The sequence below is a fragment of the Myiozetetes cayanensis genome, unplaced genomic scaffold, assembly GCF_022539395.1.
Source record: "Myiozetetes cayanensis isolate MyiCay16 unplaced genomic scaffold, myiCay2020 scf1, whole genome shotgun sequence".
Taxonomy (NCBI): domain Eukaryota; kingdom Metazoa; phylum Chordata; class Aves; order Passeriformes; family Tyrannidae; genus Myiozetetes; species Myiozetetes cayanensis.
In genome coordinates, this window is record NW_026086604.1 from 7,238,493 (window position 1) to 7,258,809 (window position 20,317).

The window sequence follows — 20,317 nt, forward strand, 5'->3', positions numbered from 1 at the left end:
TGAGGAAAAAAGTATGTTGGATGGAGAGTAGATACTGTTATTAATAAGAACTATGGTTTAATTTTCAGTAAAAACATTAGCATGTTTAGCCCATGAAATATTTATATAGACACATTAAGGATCACATCTCCAGCCACCATGGCTTCAGAACTGTACTTCATAGGGAGATAAATCTTCCCTTTCCATTAACAATCTCATTAACACTTATTATATATTCAATAAAAACTAGAATCCCAAAACACAAATACATGAATTTCCCAAAATTGTTGTGAGGGGAGAAACCCAAAATGAGGAAATCACCTGCCTCTTAAAATGTGTTAAGAACATTAAATGCCAGTTAAGAATTCACTCATTTCAAATTCCATTTCAAGTGCTGTTTTCCCTCCCACACTTGGCAAGGAAGCTCTATTCACATAGCAGATTATACTTTTAAAAGTCTGGTGGGTATTTTTGATTTGGGAGGAGGGTCATTTATTTATTTAAAGACTATGAAGTAACTGAAAGCAGTAACATCCCTGAATACAATAAAAAAACAAGCACTGTTCAATTGTTATATTTTCTGTTTACTTTCACCTGGCACCAACCAGGGAAGCCACCAGTAAGTTCCACCTTCTGCCAGAGTAGCTGCCTCTGCACAGACAACTGGCAAAAAGCCACGTGGTGTTTGGAAGGCCAAGGAAACACAGTGTTATGCAGTTTGACACGAAGCAATCTGCACTGAGTACCCTTGGAGGTGCATTCTGAAGCTACCAAAACAGCCACTTCATTGTAACCAGAACCAGGTCAAATCATGGAATATTTTCCTCACCACTGATACATGCACCTCTTAAATCAGAGTGGTCTCTTTCCAACTGGCAAATATTTGACAGAATAGCGTAGGAGGTGTTCATAATAATAAATTTCACAGCAGTAACTCAAGGGAAGAATGTGGGAAAATTACATTTGGCAAAATCCTTATTTTTATTTATTTGCTCTCAACTTACATGTTACCATCAGTCATAAGGACTTGACAGCAGTTAAAACAGTTTAGCATAATTATTATTAACAAAACCTTGAAAAGCAAAGATATAATTATGTTAATGGCATAAGCCATAAAAGAATAAGTAAAGAAAAAGAAAAAAAAATCACACAGAGAGCTACCACCAGTAAAATACATTCTGATGTATTCTGATGTCAGCAGGTGCTCTCACCTATATCACACATAATTCTTCTAGTTCAAGCAATTTCATTTTAGTACAAAATCTGCCTTTAAGTTAAATGTTTAATTCCAGTCAGGGAATACAGCCAGTAAGTAGGTTAGCTGTTTCTGAAAAAAACTCTCATTATCTACCAAGCTGTGTTTCAAGCATCTGATTAATAAGTGTGAATATCCAGAACATACTGTTCAAAAAGAAGACTCTCTTAAACAAATGTTTTGATATATGACTTAGCTACTGCTTTTTTTCCTTAACACAAGCATTTGTGACATTTCAATCCAAATGCAGCCCACAAAAACAAACCTACCCAAACCACCCATGTTCCGTAAGTAGGTTAAACGAAATTATTTACACAAGTTATTTAACATGGAAATTGAGAGCACACTTGAAGCAAATGAAAAACACATACTGTCTGTGCTGCAAAGGCTACCTGGTTATAAGTTCTTTGGGGTTGCTTTTAAATAAAACATGAATTAATGAAAAAATAATTTAAATAAAAGCATGAATTAATCTTTAAATCCCCAGTTTCTTTGTGGTAAGGTACAGCTTAAACAGTTAACAAAATAGCTGTGGCTCAAATTGCTCTGCTCGTACTGTATCATAACAGCAATGAGAAAACATACTTGCTTTCTCAACATTTCAGAATTTGCACTTTAGCCAAAGACACCATGTTTGTAAACATATCTCACCTCAATGCCCAAGTTACTGGCACAAGAGAAACTCAAAACGTAAAGTTATAAAGAATGCAGGGAAAAGCCAAGCCTTGGCACCTCCCCTGCAGACTAGATATCAACACAAATGTCATGCCATGGATAGTCAAAGCCAAGCACTTTCACATCTTAAGATTTTTTTACTATTTTAGACTATTACTGCATTGAGACTACAACCTTAATATTATTTCATTAATGATTCAATGCAACACAAAATCCCTGCATTCCTAAATGTGATCACTGAGCAGAAACATCAACTGAAAATCTGATAACCGGAATATGTAACAACCAACCAGTGCAAAGAGCAGCACTCATGACTGAGTTCAGTGAGAAGGGCATTACACCTCTGGTTAACCATCTACATTCATCTCTCCCCCTCCCAGCACCCCATCCCAGTTCTGACTACACGCCTATTTTTTTCCACAGTTAATACTGAATGAGATAAAAAGTACTGTCCTGTGAATGTTTCATGCACAGTAACTTCAAGACTGACTTCTAAAATGTCACTAGGAATAGCTAAAATCTCCAAAAAGACTAATTAAGTCCTCTTATTCAGTCTTCATGTAATACCAGTACCTTGGCCTCTCCTGATATTTCCAAACACCACTTTCAGCCCTACGCATTTCTTAACAACTGTACTGCAAAAAGGGGTAAAATTACCAGCAGGAACTGATAGATAAACTCAGGAAAACAAGAAGGGCAACACTGGCTGAGGGAGTTGGTCAGCAGGACCCAAGAACTCCATCAAACTTTCCTGTTAACTAGATATTATTTTTCTACTTAATTTATAAAGAACTCATTCTAGCATGACAAAGATGTTTATGGAAAATGTCTCACAGTAACAGCCTTTTCCACATTTTATTGCAAAAGATGTTTGCGTTTCTTCATGCGTGGGATGAGAGAACTCCATGGGAAAAAAAATAATAACATTTAAAATGATCCAGCCTTTCGAAACAACTTTTTTCGCATTTCAAGGATAAATACTTTAAGATTTCAAAGTAACACTAAATAGCAGCAGCTCAGCCCACCAAAATGCTCTGAAAAGAAGCCTGTGGAACCTCTAGAGAAACCTAAATTAGCAGGCAGAGGCTCTTCTTCTCACATGCAACAAAGCTGACATCCTGAAGGCTCTCTTTATCTCTACTGATAATAAGTAAACCAGCCACAAAAAGATGTTTCTTTGCCTTAAAATCCAATCACACTTCTTCATGGCCATCACTTTTGGAAGTTAAATGTTACTAAAGTCCTGTTATGAAATTTCTTAAGAGTTGCAATACACACACACACACACACGCATCTGTTAGGTTCCCTTCCCTTCACCTGTGCACTTAAACTCATTAAAGACAAATAAACGCTCTGGAGCTCTGGAGGTCTCGTGCAGACAAACACTGCCATGGGTTGTTTTGGTCTCCTCCAAGTTCCATCTGCTGCAGAAATGCAGGCTCTACATGCATTAGAAGTAACGACCCTGAACACAAGCCTAACTGGTTTAGAAGAAAAAAAATATTACTTTTGCAATTTAATTGCTTAAGAAACCCACACACTCCTTCACAGCAGCAGTGAGTCCCATGACAGAGGCCTCAGCAGCACTGACCAGCAGCTGAAGCCTCACCAGCAGCTCCCCGTGTTACAAACCTGAATCCCAGTCGACACAATCCACGCCGGCAGCTTCTCATGTACATGTATGACATAATACACACATATGTGGCACAAGTCTGTTACAGAGCCACGTCTATGCAGAGAAATAATTTCAACCTACTGAGTTTTTACCACAAAAGCAGAAGACACCCAAATACAGTAAGATATTTTACATGAAAGTGGTTCATTCAAACAACACAACACAGAATTACTGTAAGGCAGTTCTAGTACCCAGTAGTCACAGCTTACTACAAATCACTGCAAAAAAAAAGTGCTCAAACATTTCCTCATGAAATTAAACATCCATGAAATCCATTACAAACCTATATAATTAAAGTGCATGCAATACGATTGGTACTGTAACTTTATGAATACTTTATCCTCTGGATAAAGCAGACTGCTTTATCCAAAGTCTGATGTTGGTAATCTTACTAGAGATCATGCAGAATGTTTTCTAAATAAAAAACAGAAAGAAATAATCTTAAAAAAAAGTTAAATTAATACTATTATAACACATTTCACAACTTGAGCATTTGTGTTAGTGAAATTTGCTACCCTTGAAGGTAATTTGATTCTTAGAAACATCTGCCTCAAAAATCTCACTTAACACTGAATGTTAAAAATTTTAAGCCTTATCACTTTTTATCCTAAATAGTGATTCTATGTTCTATAAACACTAGTTATCATTTTCCAAAGACAGAATTATATCTACATCAGAGTATATTTTTATTTTTTTAATACAACTATTCCAGAACATACTTTAAATCACAAAATTCATCAGTGTTAAACCATGAATTTCTGATCGAAAAGGAAAATGCAGAGCCTACATCAGGTTCTTTGAAAAACATATGGAGATTTATAGAGACCAGATAACACTGAGATCTTAAAATTCCTAAAAATGACAGCAAGTGTAATTCTTTTTTCCATCTTAATTTTGCTAGAATTTTTAATCCCCAAAGAAAATATCTTAATAGTAAACGCCCCTAAATATTGTCTTAATGTACTTAAAAGTAAGAATACTTACTGGCAGGCATTATTAATCAGGAGTCTGTCTTCAGCTTTGCAAAAACATAATAAACTATAAAGAAAACAAACAAACAAAAAGTCAAGACGACAGCTTTAGACAATTTACATCCAAATACACACAGTAACTTCTGCAGAATGAGCCAAAGTCACATTCTTCAGCTCCAACACCAAAGAGGCTGTTACCACAGAAACCCAGATATCATTTTATCTGACCAGACTATATGTAGGTTTTGCCAGTGCAGTCATTCCATCCTTGCCTTTGAAGCCAGAATAAACATTTTGCTCTGTGTGTATTGGGATGACCTTTCCAAATACCACTGTTCCAGGATGCTAAACCGGGTACAGCCTCACAGGACACTTTCCCTTCAGATGGAAATCACAGCACTTGCCTGCTAAAATTCCTCGGAGAGGTTTCTGTTCAACATTATGAGAAAACAACAACATGTGTGACACTTTCTAGGGCATTTTTCCCCAGTACCAAAAAAAGGCAGATTTTGCAGATCAGAGTGCAAAGTACTGTAAACATTAGCTGACCAAAGGATTTTTGAGGCAATTAAATATGTTCATACAATTAATTCAATTGAAGTTACAATAATCTATTTTGAGGATAAAAGTAGCCTAATCCACCGTTTAATTAATTAGCATTAAAGTACAAATCATTTGAAGATTTTTCTATATTAAAGCAGTGCATTTTGGGTTTCATTAACTGCTCAATGCAACCTCCCTGCAAATTAACCCTTCCACAAATAAAAACAAAATCTCAGTTAAAGACACAGAGCTTTGCTGTTTTAAAAAAATACAATTAAAAGATTAAATAAAAGATATTCATCTAAGAATTGACTGTATATGCACACCAAATAAACATAATTTCAGAGACTGCTAACTTGCTAATGTGAGAATAAACATTTTATTTGGTCATATGTTTTAATGACCACACATTAAAGCAATGTTTACAGTTGCTAAAAATAAACTTGATTCACATTGTACATGTATTTCAATCAAAGTTTGCAATTTGTTGACAGCAACTGTGATTAAAAATAGTATTTCAAAGTAACTTATTTAAAATAATCCTTCCTATTAGAAAGCTCTGTGTGTCCCTCTCCAAGGACAGAGTGAGAAGCACCATCATTTTATAAAAGAAAACATGCTGTGGATTGTGATGGACAAGAGACATATGGAAAAGCAAAATCTCTAATTCAGTGTAGTTAACTTAAGAGAGATTACAGAAGATAGATTTACTAGCATATTAGAACATAAAAATGCAAAGAACATGGTGACAGTTTCAGGGAGTCAGGTGCCAGAGACCCTGAGTGTTTTACTGACCATCACCAGCCAGCAGGAAATGACTGCCAGCAAAGTCAACTCACTTGGGAAGATATTAATGCAGAAATTATTTTAAAAATTGTATAAGCAACTAAAACAAGCCAAAGATATTTGGCTCTGTTTTTAAATAATTCACTGGATTTTTAATCATTTTAAGATCTGTAACAGGACCAAAAATTCAATACGGAGGTGGCCTGGCTTCTACAAGCAGAACAGACCATACAGTTCCCTCTCCATAAAACCTTCAATCCCTTTCTCGTTTGGCCTGGGGCAAAGTTTAATTCACAGATGCTGTTTTCTGTTCCAGCAGAACAGAACTAAACTAAACCAAACTAAGAAGCTTCCCACCATGAGTCTGCTCGGTTGTTCGTCACTGAATTAAAGTTTTACATAGTGATAGGAAAAAATAAAACCAAACCCACAGAAGTAGAACTTGGCTCCAATTAAAAGAGAGATGTGGAAAAGCATGAGATATTTAGATTACTAAATAGTGTCTAACACTGTTTTAACATATTCCATGTCATTTTGTGACACTTGAGATCACCAGAAGCAATTTAAGGATGTATGTATACAGTGTTTCCAGCACCAAAGGAACTGACTCTTGGGTATTAAAATGATAAATAAAATCACGTCTACTTTTTTGTGGAGGACTAAAACTTATTTTGTTTTCACAGGGATATAACAATAATTCTAAATCCAATTATATTCAAAGTGCAACGATAGTGAATGCACCTTAAAAAGCCAATCAACACTTGCATGACATGCAAGAGTCATTGTTCTGAACAAACCCTTTCAGATTAGAGAAGATTCTACACAATTTACCCAGCACAGAAAAACCCAATTGTTCTACCAGAACAAGAATGAAAATACAGTTTGTTCGACTTGCTGATTTTTTTTCATTAACTAAGCTGGGATCTGAAATTAAAGTATAGTTTATAAGCACAAACTACTTATTATTATCACAGGATTCCATAAGTGGCACTGAAAACCAAACAGAAGAGCAAAGATCTTTTTCCTGTCTGCCCTAAAAAAGTGGACCTCTTCAAACGATCTAAAATGGAAAAATATATATAACCTTGTGCTACAAGCAAAGGAAGTCAGCATATCTGAGTTTTTGTACTTTCTTATAATAAGAAAGTACAAAACATGTACTCTCTAACATGTTATTCTATTATGCAACACCGTAAATGTTTCACTTGATTTTAAGTCTTCAAAATCAAATTGTCAGCTGGGCACCGATTCATTCCTCCAACTTAAGCCAAAGTAGAGCAGAGGTTTAAGCACCTCTGACAGTCAGGCAACCCAAGCTAGGCAGGCATGAACTGAAAAATTAAAAATCCACTGCACATTAAGTTTTCACATCACTTGGTTCCCCACTCATATTTCCTATTTGAAAAATTAATCAATGTCTTTAGCTTGGAAGGTACGAAAATGGCCAGTGCAATGCAAGATTAATAAGCCACATACTCATTCCTAAATGTAGACAAGTCAGGCTCCAACTCCACCTACCAGAACCCAAAACCGCAACGTAAGATGGATTTACGTAGCACAGTGTAATTCTGTGAAAGCACCTGACTTTATTTTGAATTAGCTTTTTCAGGTGAAGAAGCAATGCCATGCATGAGTTCAGTTAATGAGACTACCCTGTTCTCCTCCCTAAAAGAGAATACAACTATAGAAAACAGGACTTGTTTCTATTTAAAAAAATTAAGTGTCTTCAAAGTTGTTTAAAAATTGTGCAGTACCCTTAGAAGAATTACTCCTTACAGAGTTAAGCTGGGCAGTTAAAACTCACTGATACCAACCAAAGCTGTTTCTATCTCTATAATTTAGATGTCATAATTTCAAAGAGTGAAATCCCCTTTTATTATATTTGTAGTTTGACTGCCAAGTCCAATCAGTATTCTAGTCCATCTCTCAACTTGCACATAATATGAAATTTTTTCATTCTTTTCTCCTGAACAAGTTTGGATTAGAAGTACAGAGAAGTTACCGGCCATCATTAACCACAAAACATTTTCATGAATGGATTAAATATAAAAATATTTAGTTTTAAAACAATTACAAACTGTACTCTATTTCCCATCTTTATGAGGTTTTTCCTGAATCAGAAATTAATCCCATTCTAGCAGCATTTTTTTAGACAAATATTAAAAGGCTTAATGGATAAGCCTTTAGGCATATCAGGGCACTACAGTCAAGATTTCAACTCCAAAGCACCAGTTTCTCAGAGAAATTTCACCATGTAGTCTTCCAGCAAGATGCCTTGATGGTTTTTGAGAAAACATTTCAAATTAACTAGATTGAATTACAAATAATTCAGGAAGTAATTACCTATAAAATCCCAAAGCCTTGGCTGTTAACTCTGGTTTTAGCTTACCTACTCGATTTGCACAGCAAACATTTGATGTAGCTTTACAAAGTATAAAATCTGGGCGAGCAAACTTCGTTTTGATAAAGGCACTAAAACTCTGGTTCTAAGTTAGAGGCTTTGCCACAAGTTCTACAACAGAGCAGAGATCTATCCAACCCGGGATCCTTTCCCCCCTGTGTATCAGCTCAAAGTACCACGGGATCCCTTCCTAGATGTACCCAGAGAGACACACTGTGCTATAATTAGTTCTCAATAACAGGATTTGTGAACCTACACCCCAATTATCCAAAGCACGGCTCCGTGACTCACAATTAACTTTAAAGTAGAAGACGAAGCTACGCAGGCTCACAGTGTCGTCTGTCTGTAAATCTGCACTTGGCTGGCTTAATATCTCGCTGTGTTAAAGTCCATTTGAGGAAAACCCGCTGAGGGAAATCCCAAAGCCACAGCCCTCCCCGTGAAAGGCGGGGGGATCCCCCCGGCACAGCTCCTGTGGGGAGCAGGCGCCCGTTCCGGGGACGGAGAGCCAACAGTCCCGCCAGGACCACAGGGACACGCCGGGACCACAGGGACCGGCAGGTCCGGGCTGAGACGATGCCCTGGGGATTCTCCTCCCACCGCAGCCGGGGGGCCCGAGCCTCCCGCCGCCCCCTCAGCACTCGCCCCTCTGGCGCGTCCTCCTCGATCCCGAGTGCGGACAAAGGGAAGGGAGCGGAGGGTCGGGAAGAGGAGGCGGCTGGGAGGGTGAGCGCGGGCGACGGGAGCGCGGCCGGACTGCCCCACACTCACCTCAGCCGCCGCTCCCGCTCGGCTCCGCAGCCGCCATCTTCCCCCCACCCCTTGTTGAGGAGCACGGGGCGCAGTGCACGCCGGGAGGTGTAGTTCTGTCGGAAGCCGTGCCTTACCCCTCTCCACCCATCTCTCCCGCACTGAGGGAACAACGAGGGCTCATCGCGGGCAAATGAGCGCCTCGGCACGGCCCGAGGAAACAACCCCGGGCATGGGGCCGGCTAGGCAGCGCCAGGCGCGGGCCGGGCGGACGGAGGCCTCCGCGTTGGACTACAACTCCCAGCAGCCCTTGCGGTTCGGACTCCTCGGCTCCTGGGGGCAGAGTCCCGGGTCACGTGTCCGAGCGCCAGCCGGGACAGGGGCGGCCGTGAGGGAGGGTTCTGTCCTGGGCTGGGAGTTTGTGCTGATATCCGTCGGATCGGGGCTCTGGGAGCGGCCGTGGCTGTGCTGGGCTCCCCTCAGCCGTGGGCTGAAGGAAGGGGAAGGGGAGGAAGAGCGGTGCTTGGGGGCTCCGCTGAGACCAGAGCTCAAATGCACTTACACACGCCGTGATGCCAAACCCCGGTTAGAATCACGTGAAAACCAAGCCAGCACAACCTCCCAGTCTGTTCTCCTGGAAATAATACTGCTGGCTTTCAAATCTGATGCCTTTGATGCCTGATTTTCTAGACGGGCAAGGGGAAATTTGAAAAGTTTGTTTCATTTAATTATAGAATTGCTAAGTTTGGAAAAGACTTCCAAGATCATTGAGTCCAACCTTTGACCTTGTCAAATGACACTGAGTGCCACGTCCACTCGTTTCTTGAACTCTTTCAGGGATGGTGACTTCACCGCTGTCCTGGCAGCCCCTTCCAATGCTTGACCACTCTTTCAGTGAAGAATTTCTCCCGGATGAACAACCTCAACCTTCCCTAGCACAGCTTGAGGCCATTTCCTCTTGTCCTGTCACTTGTTGCCTGGGAGAAGAGGCCAGCCCCCATCTGGCTACAGCCTCCCGCCAGGCAGTTGTAGAGAGCAGTCTCTCCTGAGCCTTCTTTTCTCCAGGCTAAACACCCCCAGCTCCCTCAGCTTCTCCTCGCAGGACTTGTGCTCTAGACCCTTCCCCAGCTCTGTTGCCCTTCTCTGGACACGCTCCAGCACCTCAATGTCTTGTCGTGAGGGGTCCAAAACTGAACCCACGATCTGAGGTGCAGCCTCACCAGTGCCCCCTTTGGCTACAGGGGAAGGATCACTGCCCTGGTCCTGCTGGTCACACTGTTGCTGACACAGCCCAGGCCTTCTTGGCCACCTGGGCACAAAGTGGCTCATATTCAGCTACTGTTGATCAGCACCCTCCAGTTCTTTTCCTCAGGGCTGCTCCCAGACACTCTTCCCCCAGCCTGCAGCACTGCAGGGATTGTTGTGACCCAAGTGCAGGACCCGGCACTTCACCTGAGCCCATCAGTGCAGTACAAAGTCCCTCACAACCCCTTTCCTGCTGTAGTTCCTTCTGAAGGAAGAGTCAATCCACCTGCCAGGTTAGGTGGATGAGTCCATTTGAGTTTATATATTTTACTGACTTCAGGTCTCCTCCTGTTGCATCTATTAAAGACTAGCATTTGATTTTCTTAACATTTTTTTAATCTATTTTCTTTCAACAATAGTCGAAACAGAATCAGTGTTTCTCAATTGCGTTCCTTGAAAATAATCCCTAAAAATGTGAAACTGAGGAGGTGAGATGTCTACACGTCTCACAGTTTTCAACAGTATCCAAGGCATGTTAATTTGCAAAAATTGGCCAGACTATCACATGTGGGTGCAACTGAGGGAGTGAAAGGAAGAAACTAAAGTCCTTCTTGTTCGTTTATAAGATTTCTGAAACACAGCTTATGGTTTTGAACTCTTGGGGTCAAACATAATGAAAGTGATAACACACAGTGAACAGTCATACTCAATATGCGTGTTGAGTCACTGCCTGCAAAGCAGAACATGTTGGAATTACCACGCAATTTATTGATGTTTCTGCCAACAACAGTCAGCACTGAGATATTCCATAGAGCTACATTTGTCCTTTAAGTACAGCTGGTGATAATAATCCTCCTTGTTATTTTCAGAAACCTAGAGGAAAGTTTTAAAAAATTTTTTCGTCAGCCAAAAATACGAATGAATCGTCATACCCTTAACTCACGTCAGATGCAGCTTTAGTTCAAAGATCATTTTGCCATCCATCAGCTCCAGGCAGTCTGCTCTCTTTATTGAAGTGTTTCGTTCTAGCTATTTATCTTATTTTTCTATTAACTGTGCCTAGGGGCATGCAGGCTCCAACGTGCTCATCAAGCCATAGGGTTTCACCAAAATGCTGGCAAATAGTGCAGTTCCCAGATCTTACTAATTGTCTGAATGGTTTGATGTTCATTCAGCCAATACTCATGGATATAAATGGACATCCTAATTTCTCTTAAACAGTTTAAAACCAAAATTTCAGTTGCCTGACATTACAGATGCTGTTTTTGTGATGAATACCTTTTATTCTCTGAGGCTTTTAAAAATATTTCTATTGTGTTACAAGCAGCTATGAATATGGAGTAGCCTTATAAAGCTCAAATCATGAAATTCGTATAGTGTTGGAATTGAGGTTTGTTTGAAGAGAACTAGCATGTTTTAAAGCAGGCCTCTTTTATGACTTTATATTATACATAAACCATGTGGTATCTAATATTAAATAAAAGTCAGTAAAGCCCTTAGTGTAATTATAGTGTTGTTATTCAAAACAACTGTTTTCCTAATTCAATTTCAAAACAGAGGAAACAGCTGTAGTCTATGAATATGCATGTGTTGATCTCTTTGAGCTTCCTTATGTGTTATATAATGGGTAGCAAATTTAGTTGTGAAATACAAGAATGTTTTGGTTTAGTATGGACATCAGAAGAGTATCCAGACACTTTTCTGTCCAACACCAATTTTTCGTTTATTGTCAATGAAAGACGGACCTGGTCACTTGACCACATGAAGAATGACAATCACACTACCCAATAAGATTAAAAAAAGGTTGAATTGCATACAGATAACATTGCTACATGACTAATTTGTAGCCAATCTCTCTCACTTTACTTTCCCTCATCCTAAGCCCCAGCTAAGTGGACTGCCCAGTTTTGCGTGAATATCTCCTAAATCTCCTGGAGCAACAGTTCATACATGTGTTGATCCCCATATCCACGAAATTCCATGGCTCAAGTGACCTGCCTTTACATTTCTTTAAAAAGTGATGGTCATAATTTTGGAGCGGGTCCAACAGAGGACAGCAGAGATAATTAAGGGACTGGAGCATCTCTCTTATTAGGAAAGGCTGAGGGAGCTGGGACTGTTCAGCCTCGAGAACTGAGGGAGGGACCTCATCCATGTCTGTCAGTATCTGAAGGGAGGGTGTCAGGAGGATGGACCAGGCTCTGCTCGGTGGTGCCGAGCAAAAGGACAAAAGGCAACAGGCGGAAGTGGATACTTCATGAATTATGAGTGACCATGTATCATGGTTTTGCTCGTTCTTAGAAACTAAGCAGGAACTTTTCCCTTCCCCCTGCCCACTGCTCGAAGGGAGGTTAAGTGAACAGTTAAGAAACACAAAAGAAGCTGCTGGTAAGGCCACATTCCTAGCTAATGACCCTCAGAATCTTGCTTTAGGGGGAGGGTGAGGAGCTCCTTTTAACGTTTTCTCTCCTCTCATCTCCTGGGAAACGGAGGGAGGAGTTCAGGTGGCTGTTAAAGCTGGAACAAGGTCAGAGTAGGAGCTTGGAGTGGTTTTTGTTCTCAGCTTGGCTGTCAGCTGTGAATTCTGCTTGGGTTTTCATCGGAGAGGACCTGTTTCAGGAGGTTTTTCCCCTTCCCTGTTCCCGTTTGTTTGTTTCTTAGCAGCGGCCCTTGTGCACATCAAAGGGAGAGGAAACACTATACCACACGATTCATCCAGCAGGACAGACTGAGTTCCCATTGGGGAGGACCTTTTTTGTTGTTGTTTCTCTCCCTCCTCTCTCTCCCCTTTCTCAGTGGGTGTGTGTCTGGGAAACCCATTTTTGGTTTCTCCAACACACCCCAAAGTGTGTTCCCCCACGTGGCAACGACCAGTGATCCCACAGCGCCCCCTGCTGACCAGCATACAGAACTGCAGGCTCTGCATCTCCAGTGATCCAACAGCTCCCCCTGGTGATTGGCACAGGACACTACAAACTCTGCATCTCTACTGATCCAGCAGCGCCCCCTGTTGACTGTGGTTAGAATTGCACCAAAGGGCACAAACTGAACTGTTTACCTTTTTTTCCTGTGTTTGTTTATTGGTTTGTTTTGAAGGGGATTATTTATGGGTATAGGAGTACTGTTTGATTGTTTTACTTGTTCTCTTTCATTGTTTCTGCCAATACACATATATCTTTTAATAAAAGGCTGTTATTTTTACCTTTTTCCACATTTTTTCCCCTCTCAATCAGTGCCTCTTATTTTTGGATTTACAATTGCTTAGAGGGAGGAGTTTGGGTATTCCTCATAGCTCATCCTCAGCAAAACACCTGTGTCTCATTTAAACTGAGACACCATGCACTGGAACAAATTGCTCAGAGAGGTTGTGGACTCTCCAACACTGGAGGTATTCAAGAACTCTCTGGACACAATCCTGTTCCATGTGCTCTGGGATGACCCTTCTTGAGCAGGAAGGTTGGACCAGATGACCCACTGTGGCCCCTTCCAAGCTGACCCATTCTGTGGTTCTGTGATCATTACATCAGCAGAGCTTTTAGAGCGTTCACTCTGGTAGTGTCTAAAGTGTGAGACAGAAATGTCCTGTTCTGAGGCCAATAATAAAATGTAAATTGCATGAGCAATTTGGCAGCAGCAGTTCTGTGTTTTCTAATTGGATTACTAATTCACCTAAAAGTATAATCAAATGTTCGGTGTCTGCAGCAAGCAGCAAAAAGTACCTTAGTTTGAAATGCTTATGGAGGTTCAAAAGGGTTTTAGGAATGAATAGTTAGCCTTAGATGGTTTAAGAGAATGAGCTCTTCAAGGAGTTTTAAAGAAAAAGAAAAGTAAGAAACCCTGAAGGAATTAATGTACTCTGACAACAATATAATGTAGGAATGACAGAAAGTTAATGTTACTTTTATACAGTTAATTTTAAAATGTTATAGATAGAAAAAAGAGATAAGGAAATGTACAGTATTCATCAACAGAAATTATTAGAGGATGGATTGATGAGCATTAATAATCCAATTGCTGAGCAATTATAGTTCATTATAACATTAATTTTGGCTTTCCATAGTGAGAAAACAGGAGTTTTCACAGCAATGACTCTACTTGCTCAGCCACCAGTAAAGAAAGCCACTCACAGGCATTTCATTGAAATATGTTTTATTTATAAAAAAGTCAGTCACCAAAGGAAGAACCATTTTGTTAATACATGTCTGTTGGTGTAATTTTCCAACCTTGTGTTTTTATGGTCGATTCTGTAAACGGATGGTAATTACGACATTGTACAACCGTCCAAATGTAGTTGATGATAGAAGATGTTTCTACCAAGCGTTGTTAGACTGCAGAGATCAAATCCTCAGGGCCTGTGTTAGGACTTTTACTCTGTCACTGTTCATTTTGTCAGGAGCCAGGGTGGATGCCAACTGATGACATTAACCAGCCGTGAAAAGCAGAGCAGAGAGTTCATGCCAGTTCTGCCCTCCAAACCATCGAGTAGTTCCTGGTTGATCTCTCTTTTTTTTTTTTTTCCCAGTCTCATCTCAAGTGATAGCTCTCAGTGACAGCTCTGCTCACTGGGAAGACAGCTGTCAGAGGGACAGCAAAAATAGATTGGAATGACTACATTTTTTTTTTTTTATAAATTCCCAGGAAGTGCTGAGCAGCCACTGTCAGAAAAGTGAGTTTCTTGCAGATGTCTCAGAGCAAGAATCTTAAAATTGCAGCCAAAATCCCCAAATACTTTTCAAAACTATGGCCATATGCACTTGGAGAATAAAAGATGTCGGGTATGTAAGAAAAGTTCTCACATTTACACACATGTATATATTTGATAACAAATAATAGTTTAGATTCAGAGAGGTTTTATTCTTGTGTCATTAATTGTCCTAAAGATTCTTTGCAACAAAATTATTCAAACAGAGGAGACATTTTTATTCCATTGGATTACATAATTTTCATCCTTTCCTCTGGCATCAGAAGTATCTATAATGATGATGTTTTTCTGGCAGATTAGAGCATTTTTGATAGGTTTTATTTTTAGGATAGGCAGTGTTTCTATAAAGTAAAGGTGGGTTTAATACCATGTTAAAATGAGGTCTGTGTTATTAAAATTTAACTTACTCGTCCAGCTGGGAACAGAAGGGGAATGAAGTACAGAGCCTTCACCAGTCCAGAGTGGGTGGCAATGGGATGCCTCACATATGGCATGTGACACTCAGATTTCCTGAAGTGTTGTCTGTAAGGACACGTGCACGGGTCTCAGCTGATCCCATTGCAGTTTGTCATGATCCGAATCAGTGACTTTGTATATTAGGCAAGTTCCCACTCCATTCCACTGAGCTGCTGATGTGCCTTGGCATATTCTGTATATCTTGAAGCGTTCTCTTGCCTCTCCTATAAAATAGGAGAGTAATGTCAAAATATTTTATTATGATAACATCCAAAAATAGAATCTAATTATTCTCTTCCGTTTTCAGCCTTGGCTAGATTATTTTTTTGACAATCAATTAAAACCCTTTAGAAAAGAGTGAATGTGCTCCAAAAATCTTTGCTTTTGTTGCAAAGAATGTTTATTCTGTGTCATTTAAAGTACTGTTAACAAACAATGCAAATTATGTCCCATAATTTTTAAAAAATTTTTCCTTGGTTTCTAGAGCTTTGGCAAGATATCTCTAGTAATCTGGGAACCAATATGAATAGAAGTCTAACAGGTAAAATAGTTCCAGAGGATTTGTGAAAATCTGTTCAGTGGCTGGCAGAATGAACTGAATTAGTGACCTCACTGAGAGAAAAAAGCCTCACAGGAACTCCACATTTTTTTTTGGCCTGGCCATGCTGTGCACACAAACTACAGGCACAACCAACATCAGACAGCACAGACACAGCACCAATCCAGGCCTGATGTCTTCTTCTTTCGTCCCAGATGGCAGTGAGGGAATGTGGAGGGGCTACTAAAACTATCAGGGGATGGCAGCATGATGAAAATAAACAAAAACAATTAGGCAGGAATATTTTTTAGGGAAATAGGCATAAAGTTATGGTATTAGCTATATTAACTATTTTAAGTGTATCAAAACTAAGTAGGATATTCATCCCTTTCTGTCCCAAAACATTTCTCAGTTTTCTTTACCCGGTTACAGGAAGCAGTATCTGCTTGGCAAGAAGACCTAGGCTGGGGCAAAAGCCTGAAACATGGATGCAAGGAAGAGACTGGGACTGTGAGGAGGAGTCAGTGACATCACATAATTTCATATATTTTAAAAAATAAATTCCCCCCTGCCCCAACTACAGGTGACTCCGTAAGTTTTTGTTGAGCTGGTTTATAATGTTTTAACCGACCCCTCCCGTGTCATTTAGATAAATTTTGAAATAATACTACATGGAGCAAAACTCCCAGGAGATTTCATTTTGAAAATAACAGTATAGATGTAACTTTTTTTTCCTATTTTTTTCTAGTCACGGTTTGGCACATACTGAGGATTTGCATTTTTCTGCAAAGCTACAATGTGGGCAATACATAAATAAGTCACTGAGCTCTATTTAAAAAATGCCAGGAGATGGCGTGTGACTCCTGAATTTCCTCCCTCAGACTCAAGCACATAGTTTTGCACTTTGAGTACCTGATTATATATAGGCATTTGCTTCCACTTGGACTTCTGCCATGTTTTAGGTACATAGCAATTAGTGTTTACCAAATGAGAAGCTATTCTCTGATTTGTTTGCTAGTCACTGTTCAGCGTGTGCCCCAGTGGAACATTTGTTACCTCTTCAGATTTTGCTTTTATAACTTAATTTCCTTGTGGACTTTTGCCTTAGTGCTCATCAATGCTTATCAGAGTTCCTCACAAAATGTACATGTTAATTTGCTTCATACAGCACCTTTTTGAGATGAGTATGTAAGACACTTTTACCTCATTTGAACTGAGGCATAGAGAGTTAAGGTCTGGGATACAGTTTGCAATGCAGAAAATGTGGTTGTTTTTTTGTTTTGGTTTGGTTTTGGTTTGTTTTTGTTTGGTTGTTTTTTTTGTTTTTGTGTGTGTGGGGTTTTTTTGTTTTTGTTTTTGTTTTTGTTTTTCCCTGAAGTATTTATCTAGGACAATTGCTATGCATATGGCCCCTTGCAGAAGCAATCACTGTCAATGCCTACCTGCTAATTTCCAGTATCTCCAGTGCTTTCCCACTCCAAGCCTGTCTCCTAAGTCTAAAGTTGGACAACTGGAAAAAATGTAAAGTAGTTGCTAAGGGCAAGATAGGGTTTGTGGGTTATGGGAGAGGTGGGAGACCCATAATTCAGGGGGACTAGAATAAGAGGAGGGAGACTAAGTATAAGAGATGGTGGAAAAGGATAGGTGGAGGTAAAGCCCCTCTACCTTACTGTATCCCAGTCTTCCAGAGTCATGCTGGCATCACTCAGTATTCCTCACCAAAAGCCCACCCAAATTCCCCTGCTTGTCTCACAGTCTCTTGGTCTTCCCAGTGCCTGCATGAATTTCTCATATTTTCCTTTAGTCATCTCCTGCCAGCTTTCATTTTCCCCACTTCCTACCCACATTAACAAGTTGAATTTTGCCTATAGAGCTGAAAAGCTGAATAAAGCTGCCATCACCAAACACATAGAAAGTTATTTGCCACCTTTAGCATCATTATTTTTCTCCCCTCCTCCCCTCTTTCCCTTCCCTCCCCTCCTCTCCTTCTCCCCTCCCCTCTCCCCTCTTCTCTTTGCTTTTTCATGTATTTATTTGTATCAATATGCCAAGTTCCTAATCAGAAAACTGTGGTAAAGGTGTTGCTTTGTGCAGTTTGTGTTGGATTCAGCAGCCTGAGAGGAGGTCATGCCCTGACATGACATTTGTGACTATCAAAATCTCAAACTAGTTTCAGCTTTGCTCCCAGGTGTGCCAGCTGGTCCTTGTGCTTACAACCTGATTCCCTAAAGCCATATGTCCTTCATTAAGGGTTCACATCAGGTGTCACCCTGAAGACAAAAATCCTTAGGGCCAAAACTGATCAAAAAGTTGGCAGTGAGGAAGGCCAGCACTTCCACAGCGAGGTTACTACTGTCAGTAAAGTGACCTGATGCTGTCTATTATTCATATGCTTTTTCTTTAGGCACTGGAATTTATTAATTTTGCCCAAAGTGATCTAGAACTTGCACAGCCAAGTGCTATATCCTACCATGTACTTCTTAATCCCCTGAAGCTTATTCCTGCTCCCTGGGAACAGGTGAGATTCTCAAATTCATCTGACTTTCCCAAGCTAATCAGAATGCCCAAGGAAATAGTGAAGGGCTGAGCATGTGTCTAAATAGTGTGGATTCTGACTATGAAAAACCCAAACCACATCGAAAATATAAAGAGGATGCAGTGTTAAAATGCAGCTTCTCAACATAACTTGTAAAACCACTTCAAGAAATGCTGTTCAGAAACTCAGTGATGGGGTTGATTTCTGACCTCACTTTGCCCTATAGAAGGAAGTTCAGTAAAATAAGAAAGCTTTGTATACATGTGAATGGACGAAATTTAGGTCAGAGTTGTCCATCTGCTGTGGCTGCTGCATAGAAAATATTATGTGTTGCTTGACCATATTCTGTCCTTTATCCTGGCATGATTTTTACAGAAGAAGAGATATGACATTTATCCTGTGTTTAACACATTTGAGGAAACTCTTTTAAGTTTTAAATAGAAAAATATCTATAGCCATTTCTAACCAATCCTCCCTCTGTGAATAGGTAATCACTGGGATTAAACAAGTGTCTCTAAATTGCTTATGTATTCCAATTGGTTCTATTTTCTGCTGGCTTCATGATTGGCCTTCTAAAGAAAGCCTGAAAGAGATATTTGCTTTACTTTTGAAATAGCCTGCAAAAGATGGGACTTTTATTTCAGAAATAACAACAAGTCACTGTTTCTGAGGAATAAAAACTTTATTTTGCAATCTTGAACTGATTTCCACTTCAAAGTTTCTGAAGCAAGAGAGCTTGTATGCATTTTTTATCTTCTAAATTCAAATCCTCACAGTATTTAAGGAAATAAAAGAAGCAAACAGAAAATTCTAGTTGAGTTAAAAAAATATTCATTTTCTTTGTGACCTTTCACTCGTGAACCACAGAAAACATGAAAAATGCTACACAGTATTGGTAGTACTCATGCCTAAATTGTGAGTAACATATTGAATATATCTGAATATATAAATTTAACATACCTGTACCCGAAGGGAACTTACAGGGGCAAGACTATTTACAAGAGCATGTAGTGACAGGATAAGGAAGAATGGATTCAAATTGAAAGATAGTAGGTTTAGATTAGATATTAGGAAAAAATTCTTTACTATGAGTGGTGAGACACCGGAATACATTGCCCAGAGAAGGTGTGGCTGCCCCATCCCTGAAAAAGTGTTCAGGGCCAGGTTTGATGGGTCTTTGAGCAACCTGGTCTAGTGGAAGGTGTCCCTGACCATGGCTGGGGGTTTGGAACTAGACAATCTTCAAGGTCCCTTTACAGTCAAAACCATTCTATGATTTTATGATAAGCCTTTTATCTAAAGAAACTGGACAGGTTTTACAAATAGAGATTCTGCAAGAATCTCTTCCCAGCTACTTGCCTTCCAATCATTCATAGGGTGCCTTGCCCATGGTTATATAGTCATTTAAACTGTGAATGGGTCAGAGAGTAAAAAGCAGTTGCATCATGCTCTTAAAGTAGCTGAGATTTTTGTTTAGAATACATCACAGTGTTTTTGCATAGAGACCAGAAAAAGGTGAATAACCCTTTGCTTTCTTTACAGAGTATCTTACAACCTGTCAGTATATGGAAAGGAAAGAAATAGGTTTGGCTTTTGGAAGCACCATTCTTTTCTTGTCACATGAATTTATTTTTTAAGTGTAGACTTTAGTCTGTATGTAATGTTTTGGACCTTCAGAAGAATGAAACCAAGTAAATTTAAATATTTCCTTTTATATCAAAGGACTCCTAGAAGTAGTATATCCAATTGTAACTATTGCAATACTGTGTAGTTTTCTTACTTTTAATTTCTGGAAGGATAACTGT

At 39.8% G+C, this 20,317-nt stretch overlaps 1 protein-coding gene across 6 annotated transcripts in view; it reads right to left on the reverse strand.

Annotated features, from left to right (window-relative positions):
* Positions 1–9,140, reverse strand: part of EFR3A (EFR3 homolog A) — a 77,633-nt gene extending 68,493 nt beyond the window's left edge. The window contains exons 1-2 of one of the 6 annotated variants that reach the window (XM_050329239.1): positions 9,057–9,140; positions 4,569–4,622 (exon numbers count right to left, since the gene is read on the reverse strand). Coding sequence is in view for 3 of the 6 variants with exons in the window: in XM_050329269.1 (XP_050185226.1) it covers positions 4,569–4,578 (10 nt within the window). In the remaining 3 variants the exon portion in view is untranslated. Of the gene's footprint in view, positions 1–4,568; positions 4,734–8,576; positions 8,706–9,056 lie in introns of those variants that run through there. The other 5 variants (XM_050329269.1, XM_050329259.1, XM_050329287.1 and 2 more) reach the window with 5 other exon arrangements.
* Positions 9,141–20,317: the final 11,177 nt, after the last annotated feature.